The sequence below is a fragment of the Macrotis lagotis genome, chromosome 1 (assembly GCF_037893015.1).
Source record: "Macrotis lagotis isolate mMagLag1 chromosome 1, bilby.v1.9.chrom.fasta, whole genome shotgun sequence".
Lineage (NCBI taxonomy): Eukaryota > Metazoa > Chordata > Mammalia > Peramelemorphia > Peramelidae > Macrotis > Macrotis lagotis.
In genome coordinates this window covers 677,742,336-677,758,779 of record NC_133658.1, presented here as the reverse complement: position 1 = coordinate 677,758,779, position 16,444 = coordinate 677,742,336, and the positions used below count along the sequence as shown (strand labels likewise).

Sequence of the window (16,444 nt, the reverse complement as noted above, 5' to 3'; positions counted from 1 at the left end):
AAAAATTTGCTTAAGTTAGAGGTCAAATTCATTCAACAAAAACTGTTGTGACAACTCCCACTTTTCCAGAATCCTGTCTTGTTTGTGTTTAAGGGGGTTTTCAGAACTGGAGGTCCAAATATTGTAACAACAAATGGATGTGAGAGGTTACTTTACAGTCAATCAGATTAGACACATTTATGTTAGCTGAGGTTTTGCTCTGTTATTTTGTTAATCATTCTAAAAGACCCAGTCAGCCTTCGCTCAGGATCATGTGGTCACTGAGCTATCACTGAGTTCATTTATTGGCAATCATTAAGACTTGTTAATAAATTAAACATACTTGAAACTTTGCCAGAATTTCTTTCATGAAAATTTAAAATGAACAATAGCTGAAGCCTAGCAATATCTGTAAGAATTTCCAAACCATTCAGTGAAAAGTAAAATATTAATTGAAAAAAGATTCTCAAAAATGACACAAGAAAGTATTACAAGACTTTCATTACTTTTTCCTAGAAAAAAGGAATTTTTCAGTTTTCCAGAACTACAATATTTATGCTATCCAAAACTCTTTGCATTAAGCTTTAGAATGACCTAGAATCTAATGGACTTTAAGTCTCTTTAAACCATTTTTTTTATCATTTTTGTGCTTCTAGAATATGTACTAGGAATGTTCTCATTGTCTAAGAACATAGCTTCAGTCCCACTTCTCTGTCTAAAGAATATTTCCACCTCTATATCCCTCAAACACAATAGATAAAGTGGGATATCCTTTACAGTCTGTTCATCCTCTTAACTTCCCTATTTATGGCATCACTTTTTATTTGAAATATCAGCTATGTTTGATTCCTTTTCCTTCTAGTCTAGTAAATATGATATCTTTTTTTTCAAATGCATGTAGATTCCATTAAGGGTGTTTTGTAGTCAGCTGGTGATTGTATGATTAGAAAAATGTAATTTCAGTATAGGAGTGTTTGAGAAACTTTTCATTGATAGAATATTTTTCCTATTTGAATTTAGGACTTCCATCTTTATACTGGCAAACATTCACTTGAGCATGTTTCCTTGTTTCATAAAATTTCTTTCTGTGGTTACATTTGTTTCTATTGATTTAAATGTTTTTTAGAAATAAACAAAAAACATCCACAGAGAGATTCTCTATTCTCTGCATTTCTCAGTAAAAATACAGTTTTGTTACTTATAAACTGCATGATCTTAGGAAGTCATATAACATTTCCTAGGTTTGGTTTCCTTATCTATAAAATTAAGAGTTGGATTAGATGCCCTACAATGTATTTTCCTAGTCATAAATGTATGATTTATGATGATTGTCAAACTTATTTTTTCCTTTGCTTTTCTAATACACAACATGGTATCTTTCACATTATATACAATAATTGTGAAAATGAATTAAGCTGCCCACAAGATTAGGAAATTAAATATTTGCTGGATGAAGCAGTTTCTGGGTTCTCTCAGTCTTCTTGTTGTGGCTACTCTCTTGTGTTGATTAAAATTTTCTATGGAAGAGTGATAGATCTTTATCTTTGTCCATTTTCTATTTTTTTTTCAGTCAAAAGTTGGTTCCATCAGATTAGATTGGAATAGTTAAAACTGCATAAAACTTCTCTTCTAATTTGGTATTAAATTTTGATTTTCTTCTAGCTAGGCAATATCTAATGAAACACAGAATTGATTCTTTTTCTTCCTGATATATAATTAGTTTCTGATCAAAAGTAAAATAAGCAGAATTTTTAAAATATACAATGACTAATTCTATATGAAATAGGAAAAACCAGCAACCACAAAAAATGTTGCAAAATTACAAAGAATGATATGATCTCAAAGAAGAATTGTAATGAGCTGGGGAGAGGATAGAGGGAGGGAGGTAATTCAAAACTGAAATATATTTTATAAACTAACCTAAGAGTTAAATAAAACAGAAAAAGAAAAAAACTTGTGAGAATACTTCCTCCATTTATATTCCTTTGTAGAGGTAGGAGGACAACAAACATAGAACATTGCAAATATTTTCAGATTTTTTCTATTTATTCATTGTGCTGATTTTTCTCTTTTTCATTTTTTTCTTTATAAAATTATTTCTTATGTGGACTGGCTCTCTGAGATGGGTAAATATAGGAAGGGAAATGTAGGTGAAATAAAAGAATATATCAATAAAACATATTTTTAAAGATATAATCGATTTCATTTTTATGATAGTTCATTGTTTGCCCAATTCAGTCCTTCCTGGGCTTTTTTTCCCTGGGGAAAGTAAATATTCAGGATAATAAAAAGGAGGTTTAGTTTGTCTTCATCTGCTTTCCTCTTTTATTTATTCATCATAAATCATTTTTCTTTCAATATGGTCTTTGCTGACCTCTTGGTACCCAAATATTCATTGAAGCTTTCAAGCATATAGGTAGAGGCTGACTTAATTTGAAAAGTATGTTATCAGGTTATTTAGAAGATTTGCTTATTTCTTTGTATGAACTTCCAGATGTTTGACATAAACTGCAATTATCCTCATGGCAGTCTTTTTCTTATACTCATCATGAGCACTACAGTCAAGAAGACTCAAATGTCTCATGAAATAGTACTGCTTTTTAACCTTTGAGCACATGATGAAATAAAACCTGCCATTTCCTTTATTTGTTTACAAAAGAAAAAATCGATACTCCATTTCTTTGTAACTTATTTTTATCTTCTGGTTTCATTTATTATAAGAGTATTGATATGTGGTTCATTTCCTTAAACTCACTGATCACTGGATGAAAATTCACATTAAGAATACAAACAGTTAAACTATTGATTTTTGGATGCTTAAGAACCCTGCAACTCTTCTGTCTCCTTTTACACCCCACTACTAGCTTCATTCCACAGAACTGAAGGTCATTTTATGTGTTTATCTATATCCTAGATTAAAAAAGTCCAACTTTCAGAGGATAAACCTTTCTCTACCTTGTTAGGCTAGGCTTGGACAGGAAACCAGTCAAGTCATCAAGACTAGAATTCAAAACTGTTTTAGCTTTGTAGGACCTCTGATTTACCAGCAAAAACATGGGTTTTCAAGTTACAGGGTCAAGTTTGTGCCATGATGAAGCATTGGAGTAGAAACTAGAGTAGAAATTTAGTGGGGAATTAATAACTTCTGACTAGGTAGGAAAGAGAGTTAAAAGCACAAATTTCCTTTGTTCAAATAATTTTATATAAAGAAAATTGATATAAATCATCAAGCATATAAAATATATGATAACAATCATTATTACTGAGTTTGTAATTAAGGTTCAGTGAAATAATATGCATCAGCATTCCTTAAAGAGTTTCAAGACTATTTGTCTAAGCTTCTTTTTTTTAGGAACATAGATTTAGCTATGGAAGGGACCAACTTATGGTAAAGGAGAAAATGTTGACTTTGGAATAAAACACCTGGGTCCAACTCCTACCTCTAACCCTTATGTTCAACTCATTGAACTTTCCATGCTTCAGTCTTCTCGTCTGCAAAATGTTGGAGTTTGCTTAAATAACCTTTGTACTTCTTCCCAGCTATTTATCTTTGCTTTTACTTATTTTACAGATGAGGAAAGAAAGGCCCAGAGGGTTAATACCCTGCTTGGGAAACATAGCTAATAAGTGTCTAGAGCAGAATTGGAACCCAGAATTTGAACTAATGAATCTGATGTCAATGTTCAGTCTGCCCTACCATGCTGCTTTTCATCAATAGTATGGAACAGAAACATTGAACTGGTCTGTCTCAAAGGATCAAAAGTTGGTGGTCTATGAGATGATTTGTATTTATCTTCATAATATATATTATATTCATAAAATTTCTGCAGTTCACTACCTATAAAACCTATGAAAGCACTCTCTTCACCTTTCTGGACCTCAATTCTCTCACCCATAAATAGAGGACTATGTTGATTGATCTCTAAGGTTTCTTTTCTAGTCCCAAATCCTTTGATCCCATATGCTATTTATAAATGTTGAAATTTGAAGAGGTGAAGACATTGAAAAGAATTTTTGAGGAAAACAGTTAACAAACTTCTTGGTATAACACATCAGCATCATTATAAATCAACCTGATGAGAATAAAAGAAGAATGTTGGTAAAACTTGAATGTAGAATAACTAACTCTGTTCCTGGAACTCACCGTGGTCTGTATTACAAAAATTTCAAAGCCATCCTTTTTCCCATTGAGTTTTTGTATCTGAAGTACAGTGCCTAAAAACAATGTGCTGCCAGCAATCCCTAGGTATGAACTATGATAATAGTCTTGGTTTATGCCAATCATATTGAACAAATAGAGAACTGCACTGCCTAAAACAAGCCATTTCATGGGCTGCTGGCTGTGAACATGATTTGGTGGACATCTGAATTGCACATCACTGTCACTTGTGCAGAGTCAACAAGTTAATAAAGAAGCAAAAGAAATGAGTGCTAGTGAAGACTAAGTTGGGCTACCAACTCCTGCACCTGAAGATGTCATTCATGACACTAACAACTGGAAGAACAATGACTCCATTAAAGGCTGTTTCAGTCAATGGGACTAGGAGCTTCTCTGACATGACAAGCTGTATTAGTCGTTGAAAAAAGAAGTGAAATGCTCCATAAATATCACACTGACAGCTACCTTGAAACTGCAAGACATTATTCTGGCAGGCAGGCAAATGACCTAAATCTTTTCATTGTCAAAACCCAGAGTCTCTTCTGAGCAGAAAAATCTATTTCAAATAACATTTCTACAATATCTTCCCTATCTCAACACTGATCATCTTCACCAATTCTTTGTAATCGATAGTACAGGCACTACAATATGCATTTAATAGACTAGGAAATCAGATGCTACAAAGCTGAAGTGGCTTGCCAAAGATATAGTTTTGCAATTGTCAAAAATGTGATTTGATAATATAATGGGATATTATAATTTTAATAGAAGAAATAAAAGATTGAAGAGTTATTTGCAAAATCTTTATCAAACAGGATTAAAAAGGCACAATAAGAAGAATACAATACTCATTATAGTAAATCAATAAGTTGGTTGACAAGCATTGATGTAGCAACTGGTGTGTTCTGGACACACTATTCTAAGCACAAAAGAGTAAAATGCAATTGTCTACTGATTTTAAGGAATTCATATTCTGATGAGGGAGATATTATAACTCAAGGGTATAAGAAGGCTCTGTATTTTATTGAGTGTGGTCAGACATGAATTTTAAGAAAATCATTTTGGCAGTTGGATGGAAGATAAATTAGAGTAGAGAAGAACTTGGGTCAAATTGACCAATATATTTCAACGATATAGATGAGAGCCAATGAAAGCTTAAACTCATATAATGCTTATATGAATGTAGAGAATGATGCTGTGAAGACAGAAATGACAAGATTTTGCAAATGATTGAATATATAGGGTAAGGGGCAATAATATTAAAGGGTAGCAAAGACTGCAAAAATTAGGTGACTGGAAATATACCAATGCTCTAGAAAGAAACAGGAAAGTTCAAAAGGAGGAAGGGATTTTTTTGGGGGGAGGAGGGACAATAAATTCTGATCAAAATTTTGAGTTTCAGATTATTACAATGTACCCAATTCAAAACATATAATGTTAGTTCGGTTGGAAGTATCACCATACTTCTAAGTCACCCAGGATCACAACATAAATATGATCCTTGACTTTTCACTTTCAAAAGGAGTGACACCCTTAATTCACTCTTTCTCCTTCTTATTCTAATCAATTGTCATTTCTACCTAAACAATATCTCTCTCATCTATTTCTTTTTCTCTTCTCTCATAGCCAGCACCTTAAGTTCAGGTCATCATAAACTTTCACCTATAATATTATAACAGTCTCTCAATTTGAGACCTTGACTGGTTTCTTTATACTTTAATTCATCTTCTATAAAACTGACAAAGTGATTTTCCTAAAGCACAGGTTGTACTCAATTGCTTAACTAAATTCAGTGATTCCCTGGTATTTCTAAGATAAAATGTTATTATTCAATCATGTTCAACTTTTTGTGACCCCATGTGGAGTTGTTTTGGCAAAGATATTGGAGTGTTTGCCATTTCCTTCTCCACCTCATTTTACAGATAATGAACCTTAGACTAATATGGTTAAGTGAATTGCCTAGGGTCACTGAGCCGATAAGTGTCTGAGGTCAGATTTGAACTCAGAAAGATGAGCCTTCCTGATTCCATGCCTCTGCAATTATTTCTATTTGACCATTTCAAGAACTTTTTTCCTGCCCTACCTTTCCAGGCTTATCATACATTAGAATAATCATCACCCTATTTTGGACCCTAATCACCTCTTGTCTGTACTTCATAATGGGTCTTCCTGCCTCAAGTCTTTCTTTTCAATATAATTTGTCTAGTTGCTAAATTCAAGTTAGTTGTGTGACCTTAGGACATTTCTCTGGTCAAATTTTCTCTCCAGTAAAGTGGAGGATTGGATTAAATGATTTTTCAAGGATTCTTCTAGTTCTCTATTGCCTCCTCTATCAAATATTGCCCTATAAATAGGTTCAGGATGCAGTGTGTGGGGGGGTTTGTTGGGGTTTTTTTGCAAGGCAATGGGGTTAAGTGGCTTGCCCAAGGCCACACTGCTAAGTAATTATTAAGTGTCTGAGACCAGATTTGAACTCAGGTACTCCTGACTCCAGGGTTGGTGTTCTATCCACTGCATCACCTAGATGCCCTAGATACTGTGTTTTTGAAGAAAGTCAAGTATCTATAAATCTAAGAATGATCCCTAAGATCATATGAGAAAAAGTAAAGGGAAATAATGGACAAAGAATCCTGATAGGGACTTATATGGAATAACTAAAATGTATTGTTAAACATTGAAATTAATTTATCTATAACTCTTAAAGAGGTTTAGTTTTTTGTACTGATGTTTAGGCAAACTTAAAATTTCTTATTTATTTTTCCAATTATATGTAAATATTATTTTCAAAATTCATTTTTGTAAAGTCTTCTTCCTCTTAACTTCCCTTCCCCCACCCTAAGAAAGTAATCTGATTTAGGTCAAGCATGTACAGTCGTGTTATACATTTCCACATTAGTCACACTGTGAAAGAAGGATCAGAACAAAAAGGGAAACTCCACAAGAAGTAAAAAGCAAAAAAAAAATTTTTTTTAAGTGAAAATAGTATGTTTTGATCAGCATTCAGATTTAATAATTTTTTCTCTGGATGTGGATGGCATTTTCCATTGTACGTCTTTTAGCATTGTCTCTAATAGCTATATTGCTAAGAAGAGCTAAGTCTATCATAGCTGATCATCACACAATATTGCTGTTATGCTGTATAATATTCTCCTGGTTCTGCTCATTGTTTCTTATAGAGCAATAATAATCTGTTATAGTCATATACCACAACTTGTACAGTCATTATGTAATTGATAAACATCCCCTTAATTTACAATTTTCTGTCATCACAGAAAGAGCTGCTATGAAGATTTTTGTACATGGGGTCTTTTTCCTTTTTGTGTGATCTCTTTGGGATACAGACCTAGGAGTAGTATTGCTGGATCAAATGATATGCAAAGTTTTACTATAAGGCAAACTTTCTAATGAAATATAAAACTGAAAAACAGAAAGTTATAGCAATGGGCCTTAACTCCAATTTCTGTGACACCCCTGCTTGACATAGCCAACATTTGCTTTTCCTTTCCTTTCTCTTCTATTATGATTTTCATTTTGCTACTTTTTTCATCATTCTCTACCTCCCAACCCCATTTTGCAGATATTCCAAAATATTCCTACAGAGTTAATTTCTGAAGTCATTAAATGAACTTGTAGGCAAGGCACTTGTAGTGTTGCCATTGTCACTTTGGACTCATATTCAGCAATGTGTGTAATCTTTACTTGAAAGATCAAGGAGAGATTGGATCTGACATAGTCATGCTTCAATAAGTCTTGGTAATCAAATCAAACACTGAGTAAACCACCTTTATCCTTAGCAAATCACTTGTGTCTAAGTTTTAGGTAACCACTGGATAATAATAATTAGCAGTTAAAGATCTTTGTTGCCATTTCATGTCTGTGTGTGTGTGTGTGTGTGTGTGTGTGTGTGTGTGTGTGTGTATTGCTCATTATTATCGTTCTCTTTAGGATTGAAAGTCAATCTGCAATATGGTTCTAAGTTACTGTGCCAATGAAATTTCTTAATAACCCTTACTTCTCTCCCTTTCTGCCTTCAGTATATACATATATATGTATCACATATATATATATATATATATGATACATATATATATATATATATATATATATTTGTCATTTATCTAAAATATTTTCTGGGCAAATTCAAGCTATATAGTTTTGTTCAGAGTTCTGATTTCTTATCTTCTTTTAGATCATCTATGCATATCATGGTGGAGAGTATGCTGGAGGTAGCTCAAATCTCCTGAAGCTTTGCATTCTAAAACTTGTAAACATTTTTACCTTATTAATATACAAATCTTATGAATCAGAATTTGAGTTAAAATATGTCATGCAATTACTAATAAAATCTTTAGCAGCATTCTCCTATATATTAAGATGGAAAGGTAGAAAAGAGAAAGAGACAGAGAACTGAGACAGAAACAGAGACAGAAGGACAGACAGAGACAGAAATTGAAAGAGATAGAGACAGAGAGATAAACACAGACACAAAGAGACAGACAGACACAGAGACAGAGTCAGAGAAACACACAGAGAAAGGGAAAGAGAATATAAGACCTTTAGATCATCTCCAGACCTTATTTGATTTTGAAGTTCATAGGGTTTTTTTTTTTTTAGGTTTTTTGCAAGGCAATGGGGTTAAGTGGCTCGCCCAAGGCCACACAGTTAGGTTATTATTAAGCGTCTGAGGCCAAATTTGAACTCCGGTACTCCTGATTCCAGGGCTGGTGCTCTATCCACTGTGCAATCTAGCCACCCTGGTTCATAGGTTTTGAAGTAAAAATACCCTTTGTTTACTTTATTTCAAAGTTTTGGACTGATGGAAAAATACAAAAAGGAATTGAGAAAATGATCTTTTAGGAGAAAAAAAAGGTTGCATCACTCTGAAAAAAACTATATAACTTGAATTTTATCAACTGACAGGAAACACTTTAGATAGATGACCAAAAAATGGTTTTGGTTTTGATCAAAAGTAAAAGTTATCAAAACAGTAAACAGAGTGAAATCTGGGCTGCCTCTTGGTCTGAAATAAAATCTTGTCAAATGTCTGCTCATTATAATTAGAAAATTATAGAAGAATAGTTTATAGTTTATTTCTTGACTTAAGTTCTAGCACAGCATTACTCTTTTCAAGAAAGCCTTTTTGATTCCTTTTGTTTTCATATTTCAGTCATTTACAGCTACCTCAACTCACTCTCACGTCCCCAGGGAGCCTTCCTTTATAAAAATAAAGAAAAACTGCTAAGCCAGACCAAAGGACAAAATGATCCCATCTGACAATATACCAGCAATTTTTCTTGCAATCATAAGATCCTAGACTTTAGAACTAGAAGAATCCTTGAAAATCATTTAATCCAATCCTCCCACTTCACTGGAGAGAAAATTTGACCAGAGAAATGTCCTAAGGTCACACAGCTAACTTGAAGCAGAGATGGGATTGACATGAAGACCTTCTGGATGCCTTTACATGCATCACACAATCTCTTTGATTTGTCCTGGGTGCACTTTACAAACATTTTTTAACTGATACACTTAGCTATTTTATGTTGTCTTTCTTTTAAAGTCATAGACATTAGAAAGAAGAAAATCCATGCAACTCTTCCAGGGAAGTCACTTAAAATGAAAATTATCGGCACTGTGATACTTTGGAAGAGGTAAACAAGGCATCTTTAGCCAGAATCCAAAGTAACTTAATCTCATATAAATAACAGTATATCTAGCTGTCAAGAATATCTTATTTCCTCACACTAATACTCCATGCATATCAAACCCAGGAAAAGCAAATCACCAAAGACATGGATTTTGCAAAGAAGTCTTAATAAGCTTAAATGTACCTTATCACTTCTAAAGGCTATATTTGCAAAGCACAGGAGAAAAAGATTTTAGCACACTGCATTAAAAATAAAAATAGTTTATCAAAACTGCTAACTTCTAAGGGTCTGTAGTAGGATTATACTTGCATCTAAGCTAGCTCTTTCTGTCAGAGAGAGACAGAGATATAGAGACAGGACATAGAGAGAGGCAGAGGTACAGAGACAGAGACAGAGACAGAGAGACAGACAGACAAAGAGACAGAGACAAAGACAGAGAGAGATAGAAACAAAAAGACAGATAGAGACAGAAAGACAGAGGGACAGAGACAGAGAGAAGGAGACAAAGACAGACAGAGAGAGAGTTTCAGAGAAACAGAAGAATGAATTTAGGTTTCTTGTCCATCTCTCTCTAGATCTGAATATTTCAATGTGACTTTGAGCTGATATTATTTATCTATTGTTTCTTTGGTACCATAAAATGATACTGTGGTTGGATGAGACTTCTTGTTTGTTTTTTGAGGTTATTTTCTTTTGTATTTTTGGTTTTGGTTTTTGCAAGGCATTGAGTCACACAGCTAAGCAATTATTAAGTGTCTGAGGCTGGATTTGAATTAAGGTCTTCCTGATTCCAGGTCTGGTGCTCTATCCACTATGACACCTAGCTGTGCCCCCCCCCCCCCACACACACCCCAGTTTCTTGTTTCTATAGGACTTGCTGACTTTTTTTTTCTTTGATAGTCAACATTAAATGCAGGAGGCTTCTTGCCCTTTACAAAGCAGTAGGGACAAGAAACATGGCAATCAAGTCATCAAGGAGATGTGAAATAAGTGGGACACCAAGGAAGAAGCCATAAATTCCAAATCCAAAGGAATAAACAAGAACAGAAAACAGAGACAAGTTAAACTGAATGAGAACATGGAAGAATAGAGTAAGGGAAGGAATGTCAGGGATCAAGAACCATGAAGAAGAAAGCTTGATCATGGTGGAGGCAAGTTGTTACTTGACAGAGAATGCTGCTAACCCTTTGTGAAAGTGTCTCAGAGGATTTTGGGGGGTCACAATTAAAACTTGTATATAAAAATAGCATATGGTAAGCAGAAAAACTGTCAACAAGAACAGGATTTGCAATTATGGATCTGGAATAACAACTGGAAAAAGCATTGTTTTGTTCAGTAAAGATCTTGGGTCCCAAAGGTCAAGGCTGGGCAGCTCCAACCAAACTGAAAAGGCACTAGCAATTGGCCTAGTGACTCCCATATGAAGACTGATTCTCCTCCAATTAGTTATCTCCCATGCACTCATCAAACATTTAAAAATCTCATAATATTCCTTGAAAAATATAATGAGCATAAATTAATTTGAAGGCCATTTGCTTATCAATATGTACTGAGGCAAAAAAAAATTGAGGCAAAGGTTTGCTATTGTCAGGGAAAATCTTCAGAGAAGATTTTAAATGGAACATATTCCCTAGATGTTATATCTGTTATATCTTCTTGGTTAGTTGAGGATGACATTGTGTTCACTGCATTTCAAAGAAGTTCAATATAACTAATCAAATAGGAACAAAACCCACAGTAGTGCAGAATCTCCTAAATGGAATCCTTTACCATTAGAAAGAGTTCATCTAATTATTCAAATGGGAACAATTAAGCCCATCAAGAATGCCTTTTTACAGATTATGACATAGGTATATTATGCAAGTCAACACCTTAGAGTTTGTCCTTCAGTACATTTTTTTCTTGGAAAGGAGAAACAGAGAATAGGAGTGAGAATTGGACAGGAGGAGAGTGGGTTTATAAATCATATGATATCCAACTTCTTCCTGAAACAAATACTCATAGTTAAAGCACTAGTCTCCTGTCAAATACTGTGTGAGTCATGGAATAGCTCAGTGTCACCAAGAGGTTGATAGGGAGGCACTGGTAAGTATGAGTAGGCTGTAACATATTGCCAATGAAGAATTATACAGAAGAAATAAAAGAAAGACCATCATTTTATAGGTAATGATTTTTTTGGTTTATTCTTGCTGAATACCTTTGGAAAAGATATCAGAAGGAAAAAAATTGTTCATCTGTTTCTATTTTTCAAAATATATGTACTCTAATTCTCCTTTGTATAATGTACTCTAATTCTCCTTTGGCTATCTTCTTTTTTAAAGTTAAAAATACTTCTATGTTTTGAGGAAATTTCAGAATATAAGTAAGTAGCAACAAAAAATCTAAAATTAGGGTTAGTCTTATTCATAATGAAATAAATATTGAACTTCTATTAAAATCCTGTCTTTTATTAAAGGAAGAGATAAGGCTTAGATATTAGAAAAAAGGGAATGATTGACTTATATATTGCTATTGCTCATATGCTTAACATAGTTCTTTTTCTAAGATACAAAGACAATATTCCTTACCATGAGACCAGTATGAAGCAGGATGTAATGCACAGTCTGAGTGACATCTGCTGCATGAATCAAATTGTGATATGGATTTTTGTATTTGCTGTAACCAACTTCCAAGGCTTCTGCAAAGGAAATTAAACTGGGAACAGGAATCTGTGAAAATCAAGGATCATTCATCATGTTTCTAACAAAATTGCTGTATAAAATTAGCATGAATAAAATAGTGTTCAAAGTAATATAAACTAGTATATTTGGTTTTGTTGAAGTTGTGGGTAATAATATAGCTGCAACAGACTCCCATGCCAAAATCTAGTTCCCCAACTTTGTTGTATGTTTTAGCATCATATGGAAGCATTATCAACTCTTAATAGGCATGTCTCAGGTGAGATAGGTGTAAATTGAAAAGATTGAGTTAAAAAATGTCTAAGAGCTCTTCCAGGTTTAAAATTCTATGATTTATTAACTAAATTTCTACACTATAGTCCATTCAGAAATATGGATTAAAATTGAAGTATAATGAGATTGGGGTGACTGGGGTTTTTCCTCAAGATACCAAAAATCAGAGAATACAAAAATTTTAATTTATATACTCTGACTTTAACAATTAAGATGCCAACTTGCTGACTAATTCACCTGCTGTTCAACTGTCATAATTATTTTTAAGGTGATTTTCATACCATAAAACACTAAGGAGACTTGAAGTCACCCTTTATGCTATTTGTTCTGGTCATGTTTGGTACTGATTTCCATGGATGCTAAAATTGTTATTTATGGTTTTGATCATTTAGTGCCCTACAAAGACAAATTTGATTGTCTCCCCAGTGTAACTCTGATATGAGATATTACTAAATAGATGTATCTGTCTTGACTGCCCTCAATACTGTATCGTTCAGAAATGATCCCAGATTTCTTTTAGAAGGATCTATAATTAGTCAATAGGACCAATAGATAGAGAAATAGACTTCCACTAAGGAAGGCCTGAGTTCAAATCCAAGTTCAGTCACTTATTAGATACATAATCCCAGTCAAATCAATTAACCCCAATTTCAGTTTCCTCATCTTTAAAATGGGTATAATACCACAGAGGTTCAAATTTATACATGTATCTATAAATTATCCTATTATACATATAATATATGTTTATGTATCTATGCTTATATGATACTATGTAAACATTAAAACATTGCATAAATGCAATTTATCATTATAATAATTATTATAGAAAGTATATATATATGTATGTACATATAGGCATATTGAATTCTAAGGGAGGATGGAAATGTATAAGGCAATGACATCAGTGAACTATGCAGCTAATCACAAATATCATGCATATAATTTCTCATTCTCTCCTATTGAGTGATATTAATAAGCCCTAAAAGAGACTAATATAATTACATATTCTGTCAATTTTAGTCATATCTAACTCATTAGTTTTTCTCATCATTTAATGCTTCTGACCTTGAAACGATTGATAAGATCATATCTGGTGAATAATTCATACATCATAAACTTCAGACTGTGTTCTCCACTTGCATCATTGAGGGCAAATACATCAAATGACCATTTATCTAATTCCTGTAGAAAGAAAAAAATATGTTTTCTTTTGTGATATTTAATTTTCTTTTTCCTCTGTCAGTGTTTTTAGACAAGAAGTAGACAACCTATGAACTTCAGACAAGACTCCATTCAGTATTTAGGTGTCACAACAAATAGAGTGTTGAATGGTGTATGCTGAGGACCTGAGTTCAAATCCTGCTGTAGGTGCTGACTAGTTGTATAATTCTATTTGCCTCAGATACAATAATAGGACTTGCCTCTGTTTTGAGGAAAAAAATGAGATGATAATTTAAAATACCTATATAAGTACCAGCCAGTTGATTTGCAAGGTTGTCCAGCAATGATTGAGTAGAGAAACCTATTTAACATATATATAGATATAGATGATATAGAAACAGATATAGATATAGATATAGATGATATAGATATAGATATAGATATAAAATTTTATGGAGCTATGAATAACAGGGAAGAGGACCTTGATAAACTTTGGGATTTAGGGTATCCTTTCTCCTCTATCTTATCTCCAACTTAATTGACCAACTTAAAGACTTCACCAACTAAATTAATTTGCTTTTCAATTTTGACTTTGTTCGGTGTAGTCTTCATCACTCTGGAGAATATCTTTGGAAATCATCCATATATCTGTATTTAATGCTTGATTAATATCAATAAACAAAGAATCAAAGAAAAATATTTTCTGTGTTAGGAGTTCCCCTATCAACTTCTCACCACAATAAAATCTGCCCTAGAGGAAAGCTCTGAGAATTTGTAATTCCATGAGATTACAGATGTAGAGATGGTAGGGACATTTGATGTCTTGGAATCCAACATATTTTTTTTTATATTTGAATAAAATGAGGTCCAGACGAATTAAATGACTTGCTTATAATCAAAGAGGAAGTAAGATAACGGGAAAGGCAGGATTTGGCTTAAATAGAACACTCTTTCAATTGCTCCATGCTGTCTCCATTTTATAAATTATTTCGCTCATGAGTGTATTTCAATTTTAAGATTTCTCTTTATTTTTGAAATAAGAGGTTTTATATCCTTTTAAAAGAAGGTTGGATATCAAGGACCAATAATATAGGGCCTTCCAGCTTTCCCACAAGTAAGTAATTCAATTAATTGACTTAAGTGAGAGAAAAAGGTCTCACATTTTCCCCTGAAGTGAGTAAATCTAAAGAAATGATATTGGGAATAAATAACTAGACAGAAAGAAAGTTGTCCCAGTAAGAACATTGGAAAGATCATGGAAGATGGAGGTAGTGAGAACAAAAGAACCAATGAGCCCCCTTTGTTAACTTTCATTCAGAAAAATCTAACTGTAGGGATCAAACCAACTTTATTTCACGATGAATTCATAACAGAGATGATTTTCCTCTATAATCACTTTATTTTTGTATTCTTTCTTATAGCATTTATATATCTCAAAAAACTAAACCCATATAATTCCAAGCACACACCTTAAGCTACTTTATGCAAATTCTTAAATAAAAATGGAAAAGTATAATATTGCATGCTCTAAAGATTAATTTTTCAGTCTATCTAGATTCTGATTTGAATTGGAATATTTAAAATTTTGTACACTTCTAAAACTGATATACATGCTAGCTGATTCATATCACAGAAATTCTTATTTTCAACAGTTAACTTAATTAAAAATTCAGAACTATGATTTGAGAAAAATAAAATGGCAAGTTCTTACCTTTAATGTTGCAATGACAGCTGTTGGGTAAACCAAACCAGATAGACTGGAACTCCGTCTGTACATTCTAAAAAAAATAAACAATCATTGTGTAAAAGTCTCCATATAGTTCCTTAAGTCTAGAGTTAAGCTCCTTTTCACTATCCTTTGTCTTTCATTATGTTCTCTCTGCTTCTACCAAAGTCCTACTTCAATGTCTAATTATGGTTTGTCAACAGAGGTCAAGTTCTAAGCCATTCTACCATTTTCCATTTCAATTGACAAAAAAACAGGCCAAGTTCAAGTACTCATAATTGTCTACAGCATCTTTTTTTTTCTTTCAATCTGGACATTTTCATTCAGTTTAGTATTAATTTTTGGTTTTTATACTAGCTAAGGGGTCTGACTGCATAAGTAGCCAATTCAGAAATACTTTCAAATAATTCACCAGCATTCTTTGTGATCCTATGCAGTGCTTGCTATGCCCAAAGTCTTCTGACTCCAGGAAGCTATTCATCTCATGGATATGAGATTTCTAAATAGTCTACAAGGTTTTATTTCTTAATTTTGAATCTTTTCTAACATACATTTTATTTTGTAATTTTTCCTAATGCTTATGTTGGCATTGGAAAATCAGCAACTCTCAAAATCATGCTTTTTTTTTTGTAAGGCAATGGGGTTACATGGCTTGCCCAAGGCAACACAGCTAGGGAATTATTAAACGTCTGAGGCCAGATTTGAACTCAGGTACTACTGGCTCCAGGGCTGGTGCTCTATCCACTGCCACCTAGCCACCCCTTTTCATAAGTCTTTTTAAAAAATGTGCAATATGAACAATGAAAGTAGAGATGACCAA

The 16,444-nt window shown here is 33.2% G+C and overlaps 1 protein-coding gene across 5 annotated transcripts in view; it reads right to left on the bottom strand.

The window, feature by feature from the left end:
* The window catches only part of PDE1A (phosphodiesterase 1A), a 353,702-nt gene that overhangs the window by 97,983 nt on the left and 239,275 nt on the right, over positions 1–16,444 (bottom strand). For all 5 annotated transcript variants that reach the window (XR_012474224.1, XM_074215560.1, XM_074215561.1 and 2 more), the window contains exons 4-6: positions 15,610–15,676; positions 13,803–13,919; positions 12,354–12,494 (exon numbers count right to left, since the gene is read on the bottom strand). Coding sequence is in view for 4 of the 5 variants with exons in the window: in XM_074215560.1 (XP_074071661.1) it covers positions 12,354–12,494; positions 13,803–13,919; positions 15,610–15,676 (325 nt within the window). In the remaining variant the exon portion in view is untranslated. The remainder of the gene's footprint in view (positions 1–12,353; positions 12,495–13,802; positions 13,920–15,609; positions 15,677–16,444) is intronic.